This window comes from Aspergillus foveolatus (assembly GCF_047715535.1).
Source record: "Aspergillus foveolatus strain CBS 279.81 unplaced genomic scaffold BDW70scaffold_6, whole genome shotgun sequence".
Taxonomy (NCBI): Eukaryota; Fungi; Ascomycota; class Eurotiomycetes; order Eurotiales; family Aspergillaceae; genus Aspergillus; species Aspergillus foveolatus.
This window is the reverse complement of record NW_027396070.1, coordinates 581,350-603,870: the sequence shown is the minus strand read 5'-3', so window position 1 is coordinate 603,870 and position 22,521 is coordinate 581,350. Positions and strand designations below refer to the sequence as shown.

At 51.8% G+C, this 22,521-nt stretch overlaps 9 protein-coding genes across 9 annotated transcripts; 4 read left to right on the top strand and 5 right to left on the bottom strand.

Annotated features, from left to right (window-relative positions):
• Window positions 1-1,377: 1,377 nt before the first annotated feature.
• BDW70DRAFT_147861 (glycoside hydrolase 5 family protein) lies at window positions 1,378-2,613 on the top strand (the record flags this gene model as incomplete). Its single annotated transcript, XM_073738788.1, has 4 exons — window positions 1,378-1,464; window positions 1,503-2,058; window positions 2,124-2,246; window positions 2,312-2,613. 4 exons carry the CDS (start codon window positions 1,378-1,380, stop codon window positions 2,611-2,613), a joined length of 1,068 nt encoding a protein of 355 aa, XP_073599520.1.
• A 1,833-nt stretch (window positions 2,614-4,446) lies between these two features.
• On the bottom strand, window positions 4,447-6,232 carry BDW70DRAFT_129615 (putative stress response protein (Rds1)). The gene is made up of 2 exons (XM_073735641.1): window positions 5,207-6,232; window positions 4,447-5,148 (listed from the first exon to the last, which is right to left on the bottom strand). The coding sequence occupies exons 1-2, from the start codon at window positions 6,015-6,017 to the stop codon at window positions 4,523-4,525; spliced, it is 1,437 nt and encodes a 478-aa protein (XP_073599519.1). The 5' UTR covers window positions 6,018-6,232; the 3' UTR covers window positions 4,447-4,522.
• Window positions 6,233-7,903: 1,671 nt separating this feature from the next.
• BDW70DRAFT_170812 (peroxisomal copper amine oxidase) lies at window positions 7,904-10,279 on the bottom strand. The gene is made up of 3 exons (XM_073743028.1): window positions 9,691-10,279; window positions 8,351-9,601; window positions 7,904-8,300 (listed from the first exon to the last, which is right to left on the bottom strand). Exons 1-3 carry the CDS (start codon window positions 10,139-10,141, stop codon window positions 7,945-7,947), a joined length of 2,058 nt encoding a protein of 685 aa, XP_073599518.1. The 5' UTR covers window positions 10,142-10,279; the 3' UTR covers window positions 7,904-7,944.
• A 617-nt stretch (window positions 10,280-10,896) lies between these two features.
• On the bottom strand, window positions 10,897-12,419 carry BDW70DRAFT_170808 (mitochondrial DNA replication protein; the record flags this gene model as incomplete). Its single annotated transcript, XM_073743027.1, has 5 exons — window positions 10,897-11,456; window positions 11,506-11,979; window positions 12,058-12,153; window positions 12,209-12,249; window positions 12,305-12,419. 5 exons carry the CDS (start codon window positions 12,417-12,419, stop codon window positions 11,244-11,246), a joined length of 939 nt encoding a protein of 312 aa, XP_073599517.1. The 3' UTR covers window positions 10,897-11,243.
• A 400-nt stretch (window positions 12,420-12,819) lies between these two features.
• On the top strand, window positions 12,820-13,925 carry BDW70DRAFT_170807 (amidohydrolase family protein; the record flags this gene model as incomplete). The annotated part of the gene is made up of 3 exons (XM_073743026.1): window positions 12,820-12,890; window positions 12,950-13,416; window positions 13,471-13,925. 3 exons carry the CDS (start codon window positions 12,820-12,822, stop codon window positions 13,923-13,925), a joined length of 993 nt encoding a protein of 330 aa, XP_073599516.1.
• A 229-nt stretch (window positions 13,926-14,154) lies between these two features.
• On the top strand, window positions 14,155-16,348 carry BDW70DRAFT_170805 (transcription factor domain-containing protein; the record flags this gene model as incomplete). Its single annotated transcript, XM_073743025.1, has 2 exons — window positions 14,155-14,399; window positions 14,453-16,348. Exons 1-2 carry the CDS (start codon window positions 14,289-14,291, stop codon window positions 16,346-16,348), a joined length of 2,007 nt encoding a protein of 668 aa, XP_073599515.1. The 5' UTR covers window positions 14,155-14,288.
• Window positions 16,349-16,645: 297 nt separating this feature from the next.
• Window positions 16,646-17,398, top strand: BDW70DRAFT_147855 (RraA family protein; the record flags this gene model as incomplete). Its single annotated transcript, XM_073738787.1, has 2 exons — window positions 16,646-16,699; window positions 16,772-17,398. 2 exons carry the CDS (start codon window positions 16,646-16,648, stop codon window positions 17,396-17,398), a joined length of 681 nt encoding a protein of 226 aa, XP_073599514.1.
• Window positions 17,399-17,657: 259 nt separating this feature from the next.
• Window positions 17,658-19,236, bottom strand: BDW70DRAFT_147854 (general substrate transporter; the record flags this gene model as incomplete). The annotated part of the gene is made up of 2 exons (XM_073738786.1): window positions 17,658-19,051; window positions 19,113-19,236. 2 exons carry the CDS (start codon window positions 19,234-19,236, stop codon window positions 17,658-17,660), a joined length of 1,518 nt encoding a protein of 505 aa, XP_073599513.1.
• Window positions 19,237-19,764: 528 nt separating this feature from the next.
• Window positions 19,765-22,197, bottom strand: BDW70DRAFT_170800 (putative aconitase; the record flags this gene model as incomplete). Its single annotated transcript, XM_073743024.1, has 3 exons — window positions 19,765-20,736; window positions 20,788-22,000; window positions 22,049-22,197. 3 exons carry the CDS (start codon window positions 22,195-22,197, stop codon window positions 19,765-19,767), a joined length of 2,334 nt encoding a protein of 777 aa, XP_073599512.1.
• Between the last annotated feature and the right edge of the window lie 324 nt (window positions 22,198-22,521).

The window sequence follows — 22,521 nt, the reverse complement described above, 5'->3', positions numbered from 1 at the left end:
GCCCTGAAGAAAGCCCATCTCCAGAGAATGCCCTGAATGTTCGTGTCCAAGAACAGAATGCAGGTCTTCTTATCAGGTAGTTCTTGCCATTCCAACTCCGTTCTTTTCACTCAGTCACCAGATCGCTACTACTACTCCTGAAAACTAGACATGATGGACAAGGGAGCCACCGTTACGCCAGATCACCGTCAGGCAGCTTCATTGCCCTTGTCCCATTGGCCCTTGCGTATTCATGCCGTCCAATGCCTCCTCTAGATGCGAACCTTACTTGAAGGCTGCTGTGGTGGACTAGAGTCTCCCTACTCAATGTTGTGCGAGTCGGCTGCAGGGTCTAATACCAGCAGTCCCGTAAAAAGAAGAGCAACCAATAGAAATGAAACAAGGGGGTAACCCAAGAAACATAGCCACACATGTCGGATGTCCCTCGATGATACGCCGCCAGTCACAGGCTCAGCCTCATAGTGCTCGCAACCCACCACAGCCCGCGTCTCTGTCTCTAGCATGAGATCAGCGCCGATCACCGTCAGAAAGATATTCAACGTCTCTCGGGAGTCCGCCTCTGCACGCCACCGTCGGTAGGCAATTGCAGACGACCCTAGGATCATATTCTCAGCAGGACACGGATCTCTCACGCACAGGTCTGCGCTGCGACCAAGAGGCTGCCTCTGTTTCCATGTTCTCTCCATGTCCTCTCCATGTTCTCTCCATGTTCTCTCCAGGGCCGCGAGGGGAATCATTTGAGGCCGGTTGCCAGGAGACGCTCATGAGGAAACGCCGTCCTGTTTTCAGGTGCGTGGGCAGCTCGTTGTGGTCCTTGGCTGCCCTTTGCAGAGACCAGATCGGGCGCAGGCAGTTTAAGACAAGATTAGGGGCCACACCAGCTACCATGTCGAATCGCTGCCATGGCGGACGAGGCGCTGGGAGAACCACGGGATTGGTGATGACAGCGTCACACCACGCGGGTCCTGATGCCCTGAACACCACTCAAACTTGAGCACTCCTGAAGAGTGGCCAGCACCCCTGCCCTTTTCTTGTTGGGAGACACGCAGCCTTCCCAGCTAGGGCTAGCGCATGGTCGGCCTCGCGCCTAGCCGTATGCCACTCACTCTCCCCAATCTCTTCCGAATACACTCAGAGTTTCTACAATCGGCACGGCTGTGGCAGCCGTACGGGGAAGGGCCGTGGTCGCACATTTACTGTCCTGCCCACTTCAAAATGACCTGACCAGGCGAGGATTAAGGGGGGGAACATGGGTGAAGGACCGACTGGTGCGCAGGTATATAAACGGAGCGAACAACCCCCAACCCTGACGATTCTCCCAACCGCAATCAGTTCTCATCACTGCCACACCCGAAGAAAGAAAAAGACCTTGACGCCATGAAGCATCTTCTCTCGCTCATCTGCACCTTGGGGGCCGCTACTCTGGCTGCTCCGGCAGCAGCAGAAGCCGGCTCCATGCCCTCAGTCAACGGGCTCAACTTCGTGATTGACGGGAAGGCCAGCTAATTCGCCGGTTCGAACGCCTACTGGCTTTCCTTCCTCACGAACACGCGGACGTCGGCCTTGCATTGGACCACTTTGCTGAGTCTGCACTGAAGATCCTCCGGGTCTGGGGGTTCTCCGACGTAAACGCAGAGCCCTCGGACAACAAGGTCTACTTCCAGCTGCACCAGAACGGCGCCTCGACAAGCAACATGGGCCCGAATGGACTGGAGCGTCTCGACTACATCGTCTCTGCGGCAGAAAGGCGCGGCATCAAGTTGATCATCCCGTTCGTTAACTACTGGGACGACTTTGGTGGCATGAATGCCTACATCAGCGCCTATGGCGGCGACAAGCCTGGCTGGTACACCAATGCGAAGATCCAGGCCTCCTATCACGCCTATATCAAGGCCGTGGTGAGCCGCTATGTTGACTCCCCGGCAATATTTGCCTGGGAGTTGGCAAATGAGCACCGCTGCAGCGGTTGCAACACGTCCATCATCCATCAGTGGGCGACGAAAACTAGTGGCTTCATCAAAACCCTGGATCCGCACAATATGGTAGCCATCGGCGACGGTAAGTCCCCTGAAGCTCCTTCTCTTTGGCCGTAGACCGCCGCTCACAGAGGGTCTCTCTCACAGAGGGCATGGGCCTCTCTGGTGACAGCAACTATCCCTACTCCCACTACGAAGGCAACGACTTTGCGCTGAACCTTGCCATTCCAGACATTGACTTTGGCACTCTCCATCTCTACACCACCGACTGTACGTACCTCCCGGTTGACCCAATCCTGTTTCTTCTCCCCATATCGCATGCTAATGGCTTCCAGGGGGCGTGAGCAATAACTCGTGGGGCAACAAGTGGGTACAAGACCATGCAGCCGTTTGTGAGTCCGTTGGCAAGCCCTGCCTCTTTGAGGAAAACGGCATGAAGGACAACCACTGCACCGATGAGTTGGCGTGGCAGAAGACGGCTCTGGCGTCCCCAGGCATGGCCGCGGATTTGTTCTGGCATTTTGGCGATAATCTGAGCTCAGGCCAGACACATAACGACAGGTACACTGTCTACTACGGTAGCGACGACTGGAAATGTGTGGTGACGGACCAAGTTGCCGCCATCGGCTGTGCGTAGGTACCGTTTGCCAGCGGGAGGGAAGCCGGCATGGTCATGAAGCAGGGAAAGAAGGCTGTAAGTAGTTGCTGAAGAACAGGCGGATCAGAGATTTGTTGTCACACCCCATATCCTTGGACCTGGCTTTTAGGATAATGGCTCGACCGGTGACCCTGGCGGCCTAATCCGCTGTGGAAAGGCGGTTATCATTAGCTGTACAGTGGTATGGCAGAAGTATTCGCGATTTCAAGTATCGCATGTAAGTTCTGAGATCGTGAATAGTTCTGCCATACTACTTGTAGCTTCAGATGACAATGAACAATCAATCTTACTTTATTCATCGATCAAACCTTGCATATTGCAACAAATTCAGTCTCCATCGGGGCGCGTAGCTCGTTTAGTCTTGTAAGACTAGTTTCACAGCCTGGTGGAGTGTCAATTCCTGCAAGACTTATGAACAGAGTTGATCTGGCCGGCCATAAAGACTCAGTAAATTCCTGCATGAACTGCCAGCAGCCACATACAAGAATCAAAAGGAATGCTCTGTCAGTCTTTTATACTTCGCTATAGCTCATTTTGACAATGTTCTACTGAAACGTAAAATCTAAATTTATTACGAAATTGAGTAATGGACTTGGACCGCAATGTATTGGGTGTCACGGTGACAAGGACTGCCTGTCATAGTTCTTCTAGGATGTTCCTTCTGTATCTCTTGCGTGTTGTGCACTTGGATAGATAGTGAAAGAGAAGTTGGAAGAGTCTTTACTTGGCTTGGGGGCAGTATCTGGATTTTCTGTCTTGTGTCTCTGTACTGTATTGCATTTCCAGTCCCCTCAGCTGTTCTCGAGTGCAAATCAGAACTCCCATAACCGTCTGCGTGGCTGGGCTGAGCAATCCGCCCATCTGTACTCTCCTTCACAATAAACATACTCCTTGCTGTAACGGGCGTAGGTAGTATTGTTTTCAACTAGCTGTCCTGTATCCACGAGTATCACAAGCTTAGAGAAAGAACCAAGAGATAGAAGCGCAGATATCTTCCTCCTCCCTTTTATCAACCTTTCCCAATCATACGTCAAGACTTCCGACTTCCGGACTTGCATGCCGACGGATCTCTTTTCCTACGAGGCCGCAATTCCGAGGCTGTACACTGATGTTACAGAGACCTTATTTAGAACCAGGTTGAGGGCATGGCCGACAACCAAGATCCAGGCCATAGCCTGTGACACTTGCTGTTTTATTACTATATCTTATTGCAAGCTTTATATCTTCTGCAGTATTATTTGGGCTGTGTAATAGCAGAGCTATCTGTTCTACCATGTATTAGGATATCTTCTCTTAAATACTAAGGTGTTAAAGCTTTTTAGCCATACCACAGTTCCTCTGTGTCTGTCGATTTGGTGGCTGGCATCTTAATCATCCCCTAAAACATAGAAGTTCATGTTCAGCATACCAGAGGAGTCAGCAACCTTGATATACTTTGCCATGCAGGGAATGTATAGGTCTATAGCAGGACAATAAGTACAGATATAGTCCTTGGGGGTCTAGTAGGTTGGTTAGATAACTAGTCTGCATACATGTCACAGGTCGCTAAGAATAAAATTTCACTTCCCTTGACTTGTATACATTGACTGAAGACTATAATAGCAGATCCCAGTCAAGTGATGCAAGGCCAAAAGTAAAAAAAGAAAAAAAAGCTCTTAGAAGTAGAAGAATTATTACTATGGTGTGCAGCAGCTGCTGGGTTGATCTATACTTTAATATTTTGCGTCATAAGAGGAACTTGAGCAGATATTAGACACTATAATTGTCAAATATATATCAAAAATTCTAATACATAGCAATCATGTATTTCCCCACTAATCCATGCTGTTACATATACCGACCTCCGCGATCACCTATCCCTATTTGTATCCGTGGTAGAGCACAGCTCTTAACCAGCCTGGTACAGCCCGAGAGCCCGGACATTGGGGTTCAACATGGTCAAGTTAAACGGCGTTACATATGGATTCGAATCCGTCAGCGCAATGAACGCCGTCCCATTCAATGCAGGATCCGTCTCGTACACCTCGCTTGCCGGCTGGAAGGTAAAGCCCTCATTCTTCCCGGTCGTCGTCAACTCCGTATAGGTCGTGTTCAACTGACTCACCCAGGCGACGAACTTGGGCTCTCCGGCAGTCGTCGATGTAATGTAGCTGTTGTTCGGGCCAACAGGACGGCCGGGGTCATCCCAGGTAAGGAAAACCTTTCGACCGGGGAAGGTCAGAGGTTCGTATTTGTCGCGCGAGATGGCCGGGCCGCAGTTGTAGCCTGTCTCATTGACGTGCACGCAGGACTCATTGGCTGGAATGTGCGAGGAGCTGGGGTCGCCGGTGCGGTTGACGTGGGAGGCGTCCGAGATCTCATTAAATTCCGTCGTGTTGGGGTTGATTCGATTCGGGTTTGCCTGATTGGTGACGTATAGGTTGGGGAAGTTCTGCCACACGAGGCGAGTGTTGTTCTCCGGGCAGGAGGAGATGTACTGGGCCAGAAGGGTCCAATGCCAGGATTGCGGGACGCCTGGGAGTGTTAGTCTGGACGGAAACATGAGAAAAGTAGCGCGTTAAAGGGGCCTTACCAGGAGCAAACCAGATCGGCATCGGGTGTAATCCCAACAGCTGCCTGAAAACGGACTGCTGGCGGGCCTCGATGGCCTCGGCTTGAACGATTAGAGTGGCGACCTCTTTAGAGTCCAGGTGGCTGAGAAACCCCCAGTTACCGCTCTCGCCCCAACGAGTGAGCTTCACGTTAAAGTCGAGGAACTCGCGCACGGTCGTGAACGGGTAGTTGTAGGTGCACTGCTTCGGGGCCGACTCGCCAAGCATATTGCTGAGGAGCGTTGCATGTCCGGCCTCCTGGATGGCCATGTACTCAATCAAGCGCCGGTCCTCGACGGTCAGTCCAGCATCGAGGAAATCCTGCTCGCTGAACCGTTCCAGCCCATAGTGGAAGAGGTCAAGCTCGATATACTCCTGATGCACGCCCAGCGCCACGGACTGGTAGTCAAAGTCGCTCTGCACCATATACACAGGAAGAGTCCCATTTGTACCGACACCGCCAGCCGGCATATACGGCATCGGCTGGGGCTGCGTCAGCCTCCCGTCCGGGTTGTAGTAGGTCGCCGTCGGATTGGGTTGCGGTGCAATCGACTGGGCCAGAGTCGACTCGGCCTGCAGAGCACCAGTAGTGGTTGGGGTACCAGTATAAGGCCCATGAGTGGTAGTGCCAGAAGTCGCGCTGTTAACCAGCGTTGGGGCAGCGCCAGGCTCGCTGCCCCGGGGCGGCTGGGTCTCGACAGATGGGATCTTCACCACCTCCGTTGGGAGAGCGGCGGCCGAGGCAGCCCCGGCTAGGATGCCGACGCGCAAAAGGGGGTGAACAGACTTCATCGTGGCTGACTACCCAGGACTGAGTTGTCTAGTGAATGGGAGAAGAAAGACAGGGAAGGATGACCAGCCGTACGAACGACGAAGCCATACTTATAGAAAGCAGACGGGACTCCATAGGTACTGTAAAAGGGTATAAAATTCCTCTGAGATCATCCATCAGTCAGTCAAGCAGACATTCATTCAATTTGTTAGTATAGTTCGACGTCGCGATCGGCCAAAGCTCTACCATACATGGACAAAAGCTTCGCTTAGGAAGAAGAGAAGGCGAACCGTTGCCTTGCGGAGTGGTTGTTCTCTCACAGCGGGAAGCGAGACCGACTGCAAGCGGAATGACGTACGTTGACGTTACAGCGATACCGGCGCCCCCATTCCTGGATTCTGCGGCAAACCGATCGGCGCTGTCAGCTTGGAAGAACGCATCTAGTCCGACCAGAACTTGGTTTAGGGCTGACTGCAACAGCCAAGATGCCGGTTTATCAATCATTGCAGGGCTCCACTTTTGATTAGATCGGACCGTTTTGGATCATGATGATGAGCCGGTTGCGTCTGTCCGTCATCGCAGACTGTGAATTGGGTTGAAACCAGTCATGTTACAGAAAAGAACAATGTCACCATGTCGAGCTCTGGCACCGGAATCTTGAACCGCTAACTGTGATTGGCTCGACTTGTTATAGTACTGACTCAGGCTGACCTGACCCGTTGAAACGGGCGCGCGTGCCACTGCTGTGGCGCTTTCATACCCCCGAGTCGTCCACGCGGTTTTGCTGGGTGGAAAGCGTACTACGGGGTAGAGTCGCAGACAGTTCCTGTACCTTGCCTTGAGGCTGCGATGCCTGAGGTTGTCAACATCCGACTTCACTATCAGACGTAGTCGATACCGCTCCCGTGCACTTCTGCAGTGCTCTCTGCATTCCAAAAATAGATAAATAAAATAAATGTAAAAAAAATCCCAAAGTAATTTCATCCTGTTTTTGGTCTTCACTAGGTCCACATTTTGGCAATACCGAGTCTTCCTGGCTGGTAGAAATCGCTGAGTGGATTTGCAGGTGAACAAAGATGCTTGGTTTCAAGCTGGTCTTGGGCTGAAGCTCCGCTACTAATGAAATTTGAATTGGAAGCTAATACTGCTAATGACATGCGTTCTGATATATGAACCAGAGTCGGCATTTACGCAGGGAATACAGGGCATCCTTGTATTATGCAGTCAGGTAAGGGAAGGAAGCCTCGCAAGTCCCAGGTACTCTACCGGTACGTATTTTCCAGTGACGCAATTATGGTCAACCAGCTTCAGCTAGTTAGCGCAATCAGGTTATAGTGTTCTCTTCTAATGCCGACTAAGAGAACCTTATAAATATTATCATTAAAATTGCCACCAGTCCAAAGCCTCGGCGGTTGTGTCATGCAGAGTGAGGCATAAAATCTATGATGTACGCAGGTTCTCTATAACGACCCTCATCAAAATGTACAATTAAGTCCTATCAGGTCTGATAATGAAAGTAAGGCCTCTGTATCCATTTTTTTGAAGCTTTGCGCTTCTCTATGCGGTGCTCTCGTCGAGAGATACGCGCTGACCCTGATGTAACGTCAATGGCAGAATACTCCCAAAGTAAATGCGGTTAGCCTACGCAAGGTATTCAGTCTCAGTACTTGAATTATGCCTGCATAAAAAAAACCTGGCTTCTGTCATCTGGTAAGTGATTCCACCCCGCATATCAAGGGTAAATAAATTATCACAAGGCTAACTCCGCCACATTGCCACTGTAATTTCGATGTCACCTAATGCTGGTGTATTCGCCCAGCATAGCTACTATGCGTAGAAGTAGGTATTTGAAATGCTAAATGATTCAAATTGACGGACAACCCAAACTCCTTTATACAAGAATAATGCACACACAGGTATAAGTCGTTACCCTAATTTGCCAGCCGCTCAAACGTACACGCTTGATCCATCCGGCGATGCCTTCTTACTGCATCCGCAGGAGCCAGCATTTGCAGCAACTTGCGATGGCGTGCGCGCAAAGCTAGGCGGCACGTCGAGAACCGGGTTGCGCGTGAAGAAGTTCCGCGGTCGCAGGAGCACGGTCATGGGCTCTGCCGGCATGATGGGGTAGTCCTCAGGAGTTGGAAAGTGTGTCAGACCGAACGTGTGCCAGAGGACGACATCGGTGTTGTCGATGGAGCAGTCGGATCCTGCTTCTTCGATCCACGTGGGGAGACCTTGGGAGGGCTCGCCCGAGGTTTGGGGGACGTGGCGGCCGGCCGGGTGGAGTTGGTCGTCGGAGTCTGCACAAGTCAGTCTGGGCCTTCCTTGTTTGTTGGAAATAGTAGCTTACATTTTGTGACGTGTACCGCGTGTCTGGCAAATCCAGCGCGCTTCCAAACAAGACTGCCCTCTTTGGGGAGAAGAGGCGGGACTTCGCGGCTGACAAGTTTGTACGAGACAGGCTTCTTGCTGTACGGGTTGAGCTTGTTTGTGTTTTGGATTTCCCAGGTACGACTGGTAGCGCCGTTGTAGTCAGACATGGCTTCACGGGGCGTATTGAACTTGGTTTTCTTCGCGTAGAAGGCGTTTCCGTACTTGTTCTCTGCGCTGCCAACCTCTCCGTCTCCACGGACTGCATCGACCTGGAAGACGGTGTTGTTCGGCCCGTCGACGTTGGCGTCAACGCGTAGACAGAACAGGTGCTGGTGGTTGTGAGCGTTGACTCCTGGGTAAACCTCGGTACCCCAGCCGTGGGTATCCTCACCGGGGTTCATGGCATAGGTGTTGAGAATACCGGTCAGCTTGATATCGAGCTGGATGGTGCCGTCTTGGTGGAAGATCCAGTAGACGCAGTATTCGTAGTTGGCGGCCGTGAAGATCTGGGAGATGATGAGCTTGCGGCCACGGGTGACGATTGTGGACTCATCGCGGAAGTCGGTGTGCTTGAAGAGGATACCCGCGTCTTCTTCGTGGATGCAGATGGCGTTCTTGACGATTGTGCTGGCACCAGCTCGGTTGACGAAGGCCGCGTCCATGTAGTGGATTGCGCCCTTGCAGTCGCAACCAAGGGAAAGGGAGTTTGTCATGTAGCCACCACCGTACTCTCCTAGGTCAAAAGCGTGCTTGCGCTGGTGAGGGTGCTCGGGGTTACCGTATGGGACCACCATTTCAGCAAGCGAAAGTCGGTAAAAGACGTCCCGGATGTTGCCCTTGTCGTTGTAGGTGATGTTGTTCAGGACAATGCCCTCGCGATAGTTGAAGCCCACATGGACGCTCCAGTTTTGCCATTTGATCGTCCGTCCCTCGATGCTGAAAGAGACGCCCTCCGGCTGGGTGATGTGGATAGGCTTCAGGTCTGTCCTGTACCCGCCTTCTTGCTCAACCGAGGCTTGGTGGTAGTTGTTTGGTGCCGCTTTGCTGAGCGGTCGTCGTACGGGTGGGATATCAATGTGGATGATCTGTTTCGTCTCTGCATTGTAGATAGGGCAGAAGTCCAATGGGAATGTGTATTGCGAATCATCAACGTGGGGCCGGTAATACATCAGAGCCTGCTGCAGACGAACGTCCGTACCAAATCTCTCGTCGTAACCGATAGTCCACGCTGCGAGTCGTTAATATCGATACGTAGTTGAAGAATTCGCAGGAGGCTCAAGATTGAGAAATGAGGTGCGTAGTGGACATCTGACTTACGATCGCAGTAAACCTTGTGCATATCCTCTGGGGGGATACCAAGAATGCCACATTGCTCGATTACTTTCGGGTCCTTGCGAACAATGTGTTCCACCTCTTGCAAGTCCTCCATTGTGATCAATGGCTGCACGCCGGGAGTGTGTTTCCACTCAACGATCTTCTTTGCATCCAGGTCGACAACGCCATCATAGATCTTGCCGCCTGGTGCAATGACAACGACGTCGGCAGCACGAGTAGGACGAGGAGACCCGGGGTTCGCCAGCCAGGCCATCATCTTCTCCTTGCGGGGTTCATAGAGGGTGACGGCATTGAAGTTGACGTTGCCATGTTCTTTACGGATGATCTCAACCGCAGCATCGATCTCGGCGGTAGATAGAGGGTCGAGCGGGTGGGGAGGCGGAGAAGAGGCGCTGACCTGGAGCGTCAATTGCTTCAGTCTGTCAAGGACCATAATGTCTGTATGTATATCGGAGGGGGTGCGGGGACGATAAGAGGAAGTGACTAGAAAGCAGCGGAGAGCTTAAGTAGACACCGCAACTCCAGAGAGCGATAAGAAAGGATATGATTAGATGATTTAGAGACAGAATAGAATATCCCGTGAGGGGATGAGATGCGATTATAAACCCCCGGCTGCAGCATCTTGCTTTCGACACGCAGAGCCCAGACAAGCGATAAGCAACCCATCCGAGCGATAAGATAGCGAGACGCGGATTCCTTGTCTTCATCGGGACTAGCGTGGATTGCCGCTGTCGCTCTCCCAATAAAGCAAGCAAACGCGATCTTCCATCCTAGCTTCACGCATTAACCTGGAGAGCCCCGGATCGCTTACGAGTTTTAGTCACTCATAGCGTGGATCATCGAACCAGGACTGGCTTGTCTGTTGGGACGGCTCTGTAGGTACTCCGCATTCTGAGAGCGCAGACTCCACCACCCAGATGCAGAGCTAGCAACTAACTTACTCTACGCGGCACTAGGCATCCAGGTCCCATCAAGCATTCGCCAAATGTCATCAGCAAATTAACCAGAAGCCTTGCATTTACATTTCGGACGAATGAATTAAGATCGCGACATGTTGTTTCTAGCTCTGGTATAACGACAGCCGCTAGCGTACCGAGGTTTGCGTTTGGTATGTCCTTGGTCCTTAAGGGAGCTTCGAGCTGCTGCTATTCTGTCTCCCGGTGTGCGCAATAACCGGACCATGGCATGTCCGCCAGCCAGTCCTTACTTGACAGAGCACCCATCCCCACTGCTTGCTGAAGGGATGAGTGCTTTGACTCTAGGTTGAAAAAAACGTTCCGCAACACTGCGTATCCCTGTCTTCTTGATCTCATTTCGGGTAGAAATGTGGCAGCGGGCGTAGTCGAAGGCAGTTTGGTTCTTGACGCGAACTCTGAGCTTGGTGTTAGGGGAATTGATATGACCCGACGATTTTTGAATGCCTGGAGGGTACGAGCTACCTACTAACATCTCGCTGTAGAAGCTGTATACGGTCAACTAGATCCCGAACCAACTGCAGGCAGAGGTTCTCAGAGGATATAATGTGCGCTGGTCTGTTACATTTTTCTAGCCACCAACGCCTTAACAGTATCGCCAAATCCCACCATGCAGACTGTTGCCCAGCTGGCAACCCCAATCCTAGGAACGACCCCACGAAAGAGGCCTCTGAGCCCAGAAGTCTTGATAATGTGCTTAAAGGTGGATACAATGGTCGGCTTCTCCGGCCGTGCTGGATCGCTCTTCATCGACTGCATTTCAACGCGCAGCACCTTTTCAATGTTAACGTGGTCGCTTAAACCCGATTCGTACTCAACGTACCTCAAATGGCTGGTTCCAGCAACTCAACGCGCCGCCAATAGTGGAGGCCAAGATCTTCTCACCAAGTCTTAACTTTTCATCCTTTGCCTTGCCCGTCACAGATCGAATACTCTCTTCTGCAAATCTCGAGATGCCAATCCGCGATGACCAGCCCGTTACTTGTCGCAGAGCGACAGCGTTGACACCCTTGTTAACACCGCGAATGCCCTTCTCCCGAAGGATTTGAAAGAACACTTCTAGTGACCCTGGTGGCTTAATCGCTTGTTCAGAGAACTTGGTTCGCGTTACCTCGACCGTTTTCATACATGTGGTCATGCCCATTGTCAAGTAGGCTTGCGCAAACCCGCCGCCAATTCCACCCAGAATTCCACCCAGCGTTGGCGATGCATTTGGTAGCGTGGCCTGCACCTGGTATTCTATCTCGCTTGCGGTGAGGACAAGGATCGCTCCTTTCGTGCAGGCTTCGAGCCATGCCTGTACCATTGCGTTTGATTAGCGCATACTGATCGGCAATTCGCATCTATGAAGGTTGGCGTATTTAGCATCGCATACCCACGGTAGTAAGCCTTGGTAGAAAGCTAGCCATCGCCCACGAGCCCATGTTTTCTGGACCGCGTCCTTCAAAGAGGCATGCCTATTCGCAGCTAGCTTTTCATTCTTTTAGCTGGGTCAATAGAAGAGCTCAGGATGTATTAGCGCATACATGTGTCTTAAGCACTTCCATAGGCTGGCCCAAAGTTGTTACTAGAGCTCTTATCAGCAATTTCGTAAATTTAGATGCGGACATGGTCTGTCTTACCTTGGAAGACGTTCATCACCGCACCAACAGCCAAATTACGGTATGGAATCGGCCTTCTTTCCTCCTTATGTCCTATCGTAGGGATCTGTTTTGCCGGTATGCTCTGTAGCGCCATTATTGTCGGTCTACTATGTTCCTATCCTAGATGAGTCTGGAATTCATATATTCGCAGCTGATGCCGAACCACTCCTTCGATAGTCAAATACGTCGACGAGGGAAAGAAGAAATGGTGCCAAACGGTCCCGAAGGGTTGTGGAAAAGTAAAGTAAGCAATAATATAAATATAAGGTCAAGGTGCGGCAGTTGGCAGTGCTGTTGTCTCGACCGATTGTGATTATAATATCGGAAGCATCCGGATGATTTTGCATTTATCGGCACCATCCGAACTTCGACAGCAAACAGGCTAGGGTCTATAGTCAAAATGACTCTAGACAATAGTGACAGGTATTATGAGGCTCGCCTTAAGATCTCGAGCATTAAGAAACTTTCCAAGCCCAGCACGAAGTCATCTCAACATGGCTGCTACGACACAATCAATGAAACCTGAAGCCCATATTGAAGGATCCGGTATCAGTCGGAAGAACAGGTAAGTCGAAGATATCGAGCTGGTAATTTGCCTTCATATCTCACATATATCTCGTGCAGGTTCCTCCTACCACCTGGCGCCTTCGATACTCACGTTCACGTATTTGATCCCAGGATAGGACCATATGCCGCAAATCGTGCTTACACACCAGACGACGCGCCTTTAGAAAATCTGGTGAGCTTCAATAGGAGCATCACTCAAGATGATACAGGGAGCAATATCGTTCTTGTCCAGCCATCACCTTACAGAACAGACTGCACAGTGATGATGAAATGTCTCCAGGAGCTGCGTGCCCGGCAAAGGTCAGCATATGCAATCGCGGTGTTAGATCTGGATGGTATAACGGACCACGAGCTTGAACGAATGCACACGCTGGGCGTAAGAGGTATCCGGTTAAACTTTCAAGCGGACGGGAAAGGCCTGGACGTCTCCTGCTTGCTGGAAACGCTTCAGAGAGGAGCAGAGCGGATCCGCCACTTACCAGGGTGGATGATTCAGCTGTTTGTCCCTGGATGGGCGTGGGATAGTGAGATGGTCAACCCCTCTTCCATTTGCTTCTCCCACTAACAAGTCCGTGCAGCACTCTTTGATGTTGTCACCACACTCCCTGTGCCTATTATTGCAGATCACCTCGGAGGCTTGCAGGGTGCATCGAAGCTCCCGCCACATTTAGTGAAAGATGGAGTTCTACTGCAGACAGGATTTGCATCACTTCTCACACTTGCCAAGCAATCCAAGGTAATCGTCAAGGTCTCAGGCCTGTACCGAGCGTCTAGTCGAACCATATCTTGCTTTGACGATACTCGGCCGATCATTGAAGCCTTTGCGAGGGAAATACCGGACCAGTGTATTTGGGGAAGCGACTGGCCGCACACAGGGGATGGTAGCAATCGGACAGTGCAAGGTGGCTTAGCTGTCAAAGAGCCGTTTCGAGTTATTGATGATCAGACTCTACTGGAGAAGGTGAGGGAATGGGTTGGGAACGAGGTATGGGAGAAGATCATGAGAGAGAACCCAGCTAGAATATTTCAGTGACTACTATCTCCAGCTGCTATAGGGAGCTGGACTTGCTGCAGAAGAGCGTGAGGACTTACCATTATTGATCAGAGTAGGATTAGAACTTGAACACCTGCGAGGATTGATGGGACTAAACATATGTAAACGATATTTGAAGCCTGAGGTATCTACATTTGTCAGCAACTAGACTATGGCCCTTCAACTTCCCCAGATTTACGCAGCTCTTTTGTCTCTAGCTTGTTCTCACATCTCCTCATACTCGTCATGATTCTTCAAAAAGCCTGCATTACTAGATAGACAATGGTGACTGCTTAGGTAGCTCTGTTACTATTCCGCAATGCGATGAATCCCACTCGCTAGGTACCCTCTAGATCGAGTGACATGACAGAAGCCAGTGCCGCAACTTCACGCTCGCCTGCTGTGCGCCGACACCGTCCGGGGTTAAGTCGCAGTGCTGCCGCTTGCGAGAGGTGCCGACGTCGGAAGCAAAAGGTACGGATCTGCATATCTGATACACGACGTGGTGTTTTAACCGCTAGTCCTAGTGCGATGGGAGAACCCCAACGTGTGGTCCCTGCGATTCTGTCGGAGCATCATGCGTCCCTTCGCGTCGATTGGTAGTTCAGGCACATTCTGATTGCGAATGCGACTTTCTGCGGGCCCGACTACTGTCCCTGCAGAAGGAGTATGATGCGCTGCTACTAGAGGTTGATCAATTACGATCACAACGGCCTTCCACACCTGCGCAATTGAATACGTCCGCCAGGGGTCTATCTACCCACACTGCTTTGCCGGCTTCTGACGAAAATGGCATACCTGAAGCTGAACGTGGTCTAGCACCATCCAGTGACCCTCTAATCCTAAGTTTTGACCTGTCGTACACTGGCCGAATTTTGCGACCCACTTTCACATACCAGCCGAACTTCCGCGGAACACATCGGAGTGCCTTGAGCAGTGCCTGGGATTTGTGGGGTGATGATGCAGCAAGTTCCAGTGTGATCACGTCTCAGAGCAATACAGCTCTCTCTAGTTTTCATAATGCTGCTTTAGAGAACCTAGTGGACGTGTTCTTTGAGCGGCGGTGGCCGTACTTGCCCGTCCTGCACCGGCCTAGCTTCGTCAACGACCATCTTGAACCTTTTCTCGCCAAATCAGTAACGAGACCAATCTCCAATTTCTTGGTGAACATGGTCTGCGCCATTGCAATCACGGAAAATCCCCCAACGCAGGAAGGGAACAATCAGCTACATCGAGTCTTTTTCAATCGGGCGGTGCAAGATCTGCATATCGTCATACAGGTAGACGACTTTGAATGCATACAGTGTCTTCTACTGCTATGTATGTACGGCCACAACGAACCGCAGTCAGTCAATATGTGGTATACCACCAGCCTCGCCCTTCAGTTAGCCTTGGGGATTGACCTGCATCGCAAGGAGAGCCTGGCCGGTCAGAATCTCCTTAGTTCGGAAATGTTCAAACGAGTGTTTTGGTGCGCGTATGTCATGAGCTGTAGCATGGCAATCAACATGGGCCGACCCTTGGGTATCCATGAGAACGATATCACTGTGCCACTCCCACTTCCCTTGATGGATGACCAACTCGACGAATCATTCACCGCGCCAGACACGCCACTGCTGCCGCAAATCAAAGACACGTCCACTTTCATCCATATCATCCAGCTCCGGAAAATTAACGCCAGAATTTATACTTCTTTCCATTCCATCAGCCCGACATCATCGGATACACACGAGCTGGGGGCGACTCGGAACGCCTTCTTTTCGGAACTGAATCACTGGCTAATCATGGCGCCGAGATACGTCCGTACCTCCTCCACCTTTCAGTCCCAGGAGTGGTTCCAGATTGCGTTCCATCATGCTGTGCTATCGCTCTACCGCCCGTCCCGTGCAGTGCCAATGCCCTCGTCCGAGGATCTTCGGCTGTGTATGGAGTCTGCCATAGGCCTGATAAACTCATACAGCTCGTTGTACGCGCGTAACAGGATCAAGTACACGTTTGTCGCCATTCACTCGCTGTTTATGGCCGCCGTCACCATGCTCTACGCCTTGCGATCTTCACCTCCACTGCGCCACGAGTTGAGCAAGCCGGTCGTGCAGACGAACATCCTTACATTTTTGACACTCTTCCGCGGTATATCTAACGGCCGCGCAGTGGGTGAAAAGTGCTCAACAATAATTGAGCGCCTAGGCAACTCCATACTCACTCTTTTCGACGAACCTGGTCCGGCTGGCGTCGACTTGGATACGGAATTCCAGTCCTGGTTTGGGCTACAGACACATACATTTCCGACACCCAGGCCGGAAGACCCGGCGGAAGAGCTGTCAGGCCAATTTCCGGACGTGAGAGTCGACATTCCCTGGGCAGACCTTTTCATTGAGGGGGTCGGAATGGACTCTACTGATGTTTGGAGTTTTCTCCCGTAATGGTCTTTTAGGTAGCCTCTGAAGAACCTCAAAATAGACACGACCCAACTGCTCAGCTTTTAGTCAAAGCATTACCGAGGTGCTTTTGGTATGTCAATAACTGTCTTTCGGCCTCGTACGAGTCATGGCCTAAGTTCACGAATACCAATTGCCCCCGCTGCCTGGATCGGCTTGCTCCAGCATCGGTTCGGATCCATCCGAGAAGAGGTCAACACCACAGTCAAGCGACATCGCATACCATCAACTCGCGCTCTCAGACGCAATCTTGTTTTCATATTCAACAATCAGCCACTTAAAATGTCAAACGCGTCAAAAGCTCTTCAAGCACTCAAGCAGTTCTCTACCTGTGATGTCCGCACCCCCTCCACTTCTTCCACGCCGTCGTCATGTACTTAACGCCACGATTAACAATCAGGCCTTTAGATAGGAGATGCACTCATCAAGCTCCACTACCCCTACGGCGGCTTTCTCGATGGTCTACGCATGCGCTCTCCAGCCCCCCTGGGCCCTCCCTCGACCCTCCGCATTTACGGCCCAGCCGTTACCGTCAAAATGATAGAAGTCGGAACGTCCAGCGCGGCTCGAGCTCCAAAACCGTCCATCCACTTCGCCGACGCAAATCGTCCCGGCGCAATCATGTACATCCAGCAACCTAAGGGCCTCTACTCCGCCTGCTGGGGGAGCTTGATGTCGACCCGAGCGAAGGCCGCTGGGGCGCTCGGCGTAGTTGTGGATGGGAGGGTAAGGGATTTATTGGAGCATCGAGAGATAGGATTTCCTGTTTTTTCGCGCGATACGTCCATTCTTGGCTCCGCGTCTTTCACGCGCGCGTCGGAAATTGACGTCCCGCTTCAATTTAAGGGTGATTTGTGGGTTCATCCGGGTGACGTGTTGGTGGGAGATGAAGATGGGGTGGTCATTGTTCCGCCTAGTTTGATAGAAAAGGTTGTTGAGCTTTGTAGGGAACGGTGGGAGATTGACTTGAAAACGGTGGAGGAATTGAGGAAAGGGCAGCTCATGGGGCCTACTATCAAGAGGCTGCGGAAGTAAGGTAGTGGAGATTCTAGATAGCAATGGATCGTATTGGATTTCTATCTCTATACCAAACCCTGTACTATTCCAAGTCAATATACCACTCTACTACTGAAGCAAATCACCCATTCCAGGACTGTTTCGTCTGACCCTAAGCTACGCGCTCAATCCAGCTCGACTCCGTCTCTGCCTTCCTTTCCTCGTTTTCAGGGCCGGTGACCTTGTCCCTGATATCCGTTAGAGCCGACTATTTGGTATATCCGCTAGGGAAAGGAACCTACTTATTCACATTCTCTTCAGGCTCTCTGACTGGCCTCGCCAGTTGATAAATCGGCCTTTTAAAGATCGCATCAATCTCCTCTAGGCTGAGCCCGCTTGTCTCTGGAACAAAAAAGAACGCGTAGATAAATGCCACGGCGCAGAACGCCGCGAATAGCACAAACGCCCCCCACTGATCTGTGCTTGCTAGCAACGATGGCGTCGCCTTCGTGATAGCGAAGTAGAACAACCAATGGAAGCACTGGGAAAGCGCGCCGCCAAAGGATCGGATACGTGTTGGCCACAACTCCGCGCCAAACAAGTAGGGGAGGCTGTAAAGTCCGATTGCCCAACCGAGGGCGTGGATGAAAATGGCGGCGATGGCAGCATCGGATGCCCCTTCGGCTACACTGTCGGGCGAACTTAAGAAGGATTTCAGGTACCCGGCCAGATAAGCATGACATATTGCTTGGGTGGTGACGCCGATCATCATTGATTTACGTCGGCCGATCACGTCGACGAGTACGAGAGATCCGGCGATGCAGCAGACGACCTTGGCGAGGGCGTATAGACCTGTCGAGTAGACCTTGATGCCGGACCCCTTGATTCCGATGAGGCCGTAGATGGTGGGGAGATAATTTGTGACCGAATTGGCGCCGGACATCTGGGCCAGGATGTAGGCGATGATGGTGAGCTGAACGCGGCGGAGGTTGGAACGCACGAGGAAAGTGTCTTTGACTACAGCCATGTAGCTACTGTCGGTTTGTTCAACCTGTGCGGTCATCCCATTGTATTCTTCCGCAACATAGCCGTGACTGAGAGGGAGGCCTCGGAGACATTCTAGGGTGTCGAGAGCCTCTTGTTGCCGGTTCTGCAGGAGCAGCCAGCGCGGGGACTCAACAACAAAGAATGACATGGCAATGCTGATGGCGGGGACGAATGTCTGCACGAACCAGGGAATCTGGTTCTGGAGGTCACTGGTATTTGAAACATGACGCGAGCAGCCGTACACTGTGAAGACACCGATCATCTGGCTTGACAGCATGCAGACATTGAACCAGAGTGTCATGAGGCCTCGACTTGATTTGGGAGCAATCTCCGATATTGTCATTGGTCCCACGACTGTCAATGCGCCTATCCCTAGACCGGCGACGATCCTACCGACGTAGAGTGCGCCGACATGACCGTAGGCGAAGCACGAGATGAGCGAGCCTGCAGCATACAGTACCTGATATAAGCGCAGAGACCAGATCCGACCCAGCCGGTCGTTGACGAGGAAGGATAGCAGGGCTCCTACGCCGGCTCCAAGATTAACGAACGAGATCAAGTTGGAGATTGTGCTGCTGTCTAGATCGTAGGTCCGGCCAAAGGACGGGAGTTGTGTAATCGAAGCCGCTGAGCCCTCATCCCAGCCTAGACGCCCAAGTCAGTCTATCTTGCGAAAGCAGCCCATGGGGCAAGATCCAGCAAGTACCCTTTGCACAGCCGCCTAGGGCAAATGCAACGACGGACAAGAAGAGATGGCGATTATAGATTTGCCGGGGTGACTGCTTGATCGCAGTGATGTATTTGAGTAGAGACGGCTGTTGCTTTGCCATTAAGGAATTCAACCTTCGAGATTTGACCGGTTGCTGGATAAAAGCCAGGGGAATCCAAACCTCTACATATAGTCCAACCCCGGCTCGTCTGATAGATTCCCCCGCATTCTCCACGACCCCAGGCTTGGTCATCGATGGCAGTAGCAGTGGGCCGGATGCATCCGATTTGGTGTGTAGTGTCGGCCCAACCCTAGCGTGACCGGATAGCCCGCCACACGGATAGACCGACAGAAATGAGTGCATTCCGGTTGGATACGCTGCAGCCGTTCAATGTGGAGGTGGAGACAAATATAGAGACGTCGATAATTGTTAAGATTGGGGATTGGGGATTTTTGATCTCTGAAGCTACAGCAGTAGTCGGCCGTAGTCGGCCCTAATTCTCCGCTGCTCCCCATAACAGTGCCGTCAGAATACCGCAGATCAAGATCGATTTTCTAAAAGTTCTAAGAGAAATCAGAGCTTTTTCCAGCATTTTTAAAGCGGTTCCGGACAACTCTAGGCTAAATATGTAGCGGCATGTCCCAGTCACTACGCTCCCTTCGGGCCCTTGGCCATCAGATTCAATGCACTCCCCGCCTTGAAATACTCAATCTGCTCCTGCGTAAAGGTATGCATCAAAGGCGCCTCCCAGTCCTCCCCCGAGACCGTCTTTACCCTCATTATCAACGGCTTGTCCGGTGCAAAAGCCGTCAATCCCGTAATACTGATTCGATCCGAAGCCCTAACCCGATCATAATCCGCCTCGTCCGCGAACGTCACAGCCAGCATCCCCTGTTTCTTCAAGTTCGCCTCGTGAATACGTGCGAAGCTCTTGGCGATAATCCCAACGCCACCAAGGTATCGTGGCTGCAATGCTGCATGTTCGCGCGATGACCCCTCGCCGTAGTTATGGTCCGCGACGACGACCCACGGCCGGCCCTGCGATCGATAGTAGCGTGCGGTGCCCGGGACATCGCCATCTTGTCCTGTCAGTTGGTTCCGAACTTTATTGATGTTTTCTGTTTCTGCGTTCACGGCGCCAATCAGCGTATTATTGGAGATATTCTCGAGGTGGCCACGGAAGCGGAACCAGGGTCCAGCTGGGGTGATGTGATCCGTTGTGCATTTGCCCTTTGTTTTGATTAGAATGAGGCAGTCATCTAAGTCTTGGCCGTTCCAGGGGGCAAATGGCGACAGTTTCTGCAGTCGCTGGGATTGAGGGCTGATATTGACTTCGAGCTTGGAGCGGTCGCCGTCGTCTGTTGGAGGGGGGACATATGCTTGGTCAGAATCCCAGTAACCCCGACTAGGAAGGGCGTCGCCGGTTGGAGGCTTGAACTTAAACTTTTTTCCAGATGGTGTTGTGAGCGTGTCATGGGTGGGATCGAAGGCCAGATCTGACGAGAACACTTTGGCCATGACGACTTCAGGCGAAGTGAGGAAGACATTCGTCGCCGGGTTCGAGTCTAGGCGACCTGAGAAGTTACGATTATATGAGGTGATGATGGAATTCTTTGTTCCCTGCGCTTGTCAGTCCCAGGATACACTTCGAGACTCTACGCGAAGGCTCACTTTCTGTATATCGGTACGATCCCACGAGCCACAGCACGGGCCGCAAGCATTGGGTAGCATGATGGCACCTGCTTTCTCAAACACCTGCATTATGCCCGCCTCCTCCAGCGTGTTGCGGGTCTGCAAACTGCCAGGGGACAGCAGTAACTGCATTGTTGGCTTCATACCAGCATCCAATGCTTGTTGAGCGAGACTCGCTGCGCGGCTGAGGTCATGAAAAGAAGAGTTCGTGCAGGATCCAATAAGGCCGGCGGTCAGTGTTGACGGCCACTCATTGTCTTTAACCGCTGACCCAAATTTCGAGATGGGCGTTGACAGATCAGGCGTGAAGGGGCCGTTGATATGCGGCTCCAGTGATGAGAGATCAATGTCAATAATCTGGTCGTATTCGGCACCCTCATCGGACTGGAGCTCATATGCAATTGCCTCAACCGCAGCAGCCATGTCCGGACGCCGGTTAGCTCGCAAGTACTCTGCCATCGAGGCCGTGTAGGGAAATATGGATGTCGTAGCGCCGGTTTCAGCCCCCATATTGCACACTGTAGCCATCCCAGTCGCTGAAAGTGTCTGCGCTCCAGGACCAAAATACTCAATGATCGACCTTGTGCCTCCCTTGACTGAAATCATCCCTGCAAGTTTGTTGATAATATCTTTCGGCGATGCCCAGCCCGACAACGCGCCGTGAAGTCGCACACCCAATATCCTTGGGGCAGTCAATTCTAGCGGTAAACCAGCCATGACATCAACAGCATCAGCTCCTCCAACTCCAATGGCAATCATGCCCATTCCGCCAGCATTCGGTGTATGCGAATCTGTCCCGACCATCATGCCGGCAGGGTAAGCGTAGTTTTCCAGCACGATTTGATGAATAATTCCTGCTCCTGGCCTCCAAAAACCCATCTTGTACTTCTGGCATGCACTCTCCATGAAGTCGTAGACTTCCCGATGGGTCTCCAGGGCACGTGGGAGATCTGATTCTTCCCCGTCCCGGCTGACAATTAGATGGTCGCAGTGGACGGTCGTGGGGACTGCGGTTGTGTCTAGGCCTGCAGACATGAACTGAATGAGCGCCATCTGAGCAGTCGCGTCTTGACAGGCGATGCGGACGGGTTTGAGTTGTAGCTGCGTCTGGCCACGGACGATGTTTTCATCAAACTCATCATCAAGGTGGCTGTATAGGACCTTTTCTGCGTACGTCAATGGCCGCTTCAACCTATAAAATCATCAGTCCTTGGCTTCTCTTAAAGGGCGAAATACAAACCGTTGCCTCAGGGTGCCGATCTTGCTGCTGAATTTGCTGAAGTCGACTCGTGTGTCCGACTCGAATCTGCCCAGCGCAGCCGTAGCCACACCGCGACGGGCCCCGGGCGTGCGTCGCCGAATATACCTCAAAGAATGCGCGAGAAGCATACTTGTGAGTATGGGGTTTTTACTCGCCATAGTAGCTCATCGTTCTGATCTTTCTATTTTATATCGCGGAAACGTGCTTAGCTCGGATATATCCGACGCCGCGGAGGGTACTCCGAAAACATATTGTTGAAGCCAAGAGAAAGTCAACGAATCAGACCGTCCCTAAATAATACAATATTGATCTCTGGAGAGACTCGTCTGGTTCTGGGTGTTCCAGAGTTACAATTAACTGATTCAGTATACCGGGACAGTGCGTTGAACAATAATTCCGTTCGAAAGCTGATCTGAAGACCGAGTTCCTTACCATGAACACAGGATCAACGA

Bases quoted from the DNA above. Each gene is read 5' to 3' on its own strand.
- BDW70DRAFT_170812 (XM_073743028.1), bottom strand. From the start codon at position 10,141: ATGGTCCTTGACAGACTGAAGCAATTGACGCTCCAGGTCAGCGCCTCT. The intron at 9,602-9,690 runs GTAAGTCAGATG...AACGACTCGCAG, and splicing joins GCACAAGGTTTACTGCGATC to CGTGGACTATCGGTTACGAC. The intron at 8,301-8,350 runs GTAAGCTACTAT...TGACTTGTGCAG, and splicing joins CGCGGTACACGTCACAAAAT to ACTCCGACGACCAACTCCAC.
- BDW70DRAFT_129615 (XM_073735641.1), bottom strand. From the start codon at position 6,017: ATGAAGTCTGTTCACCCCCTTTTGCGCGTCGGCATCCTAGCCGGGGCT. The intron at 5,149-5,206 runs GTAAGGCCCCTT...TAACACTCCCAG, and splicing joins GCCGATCTGGTTTGCTCCTG to GCGTCCCGCAATCCTGGCAT.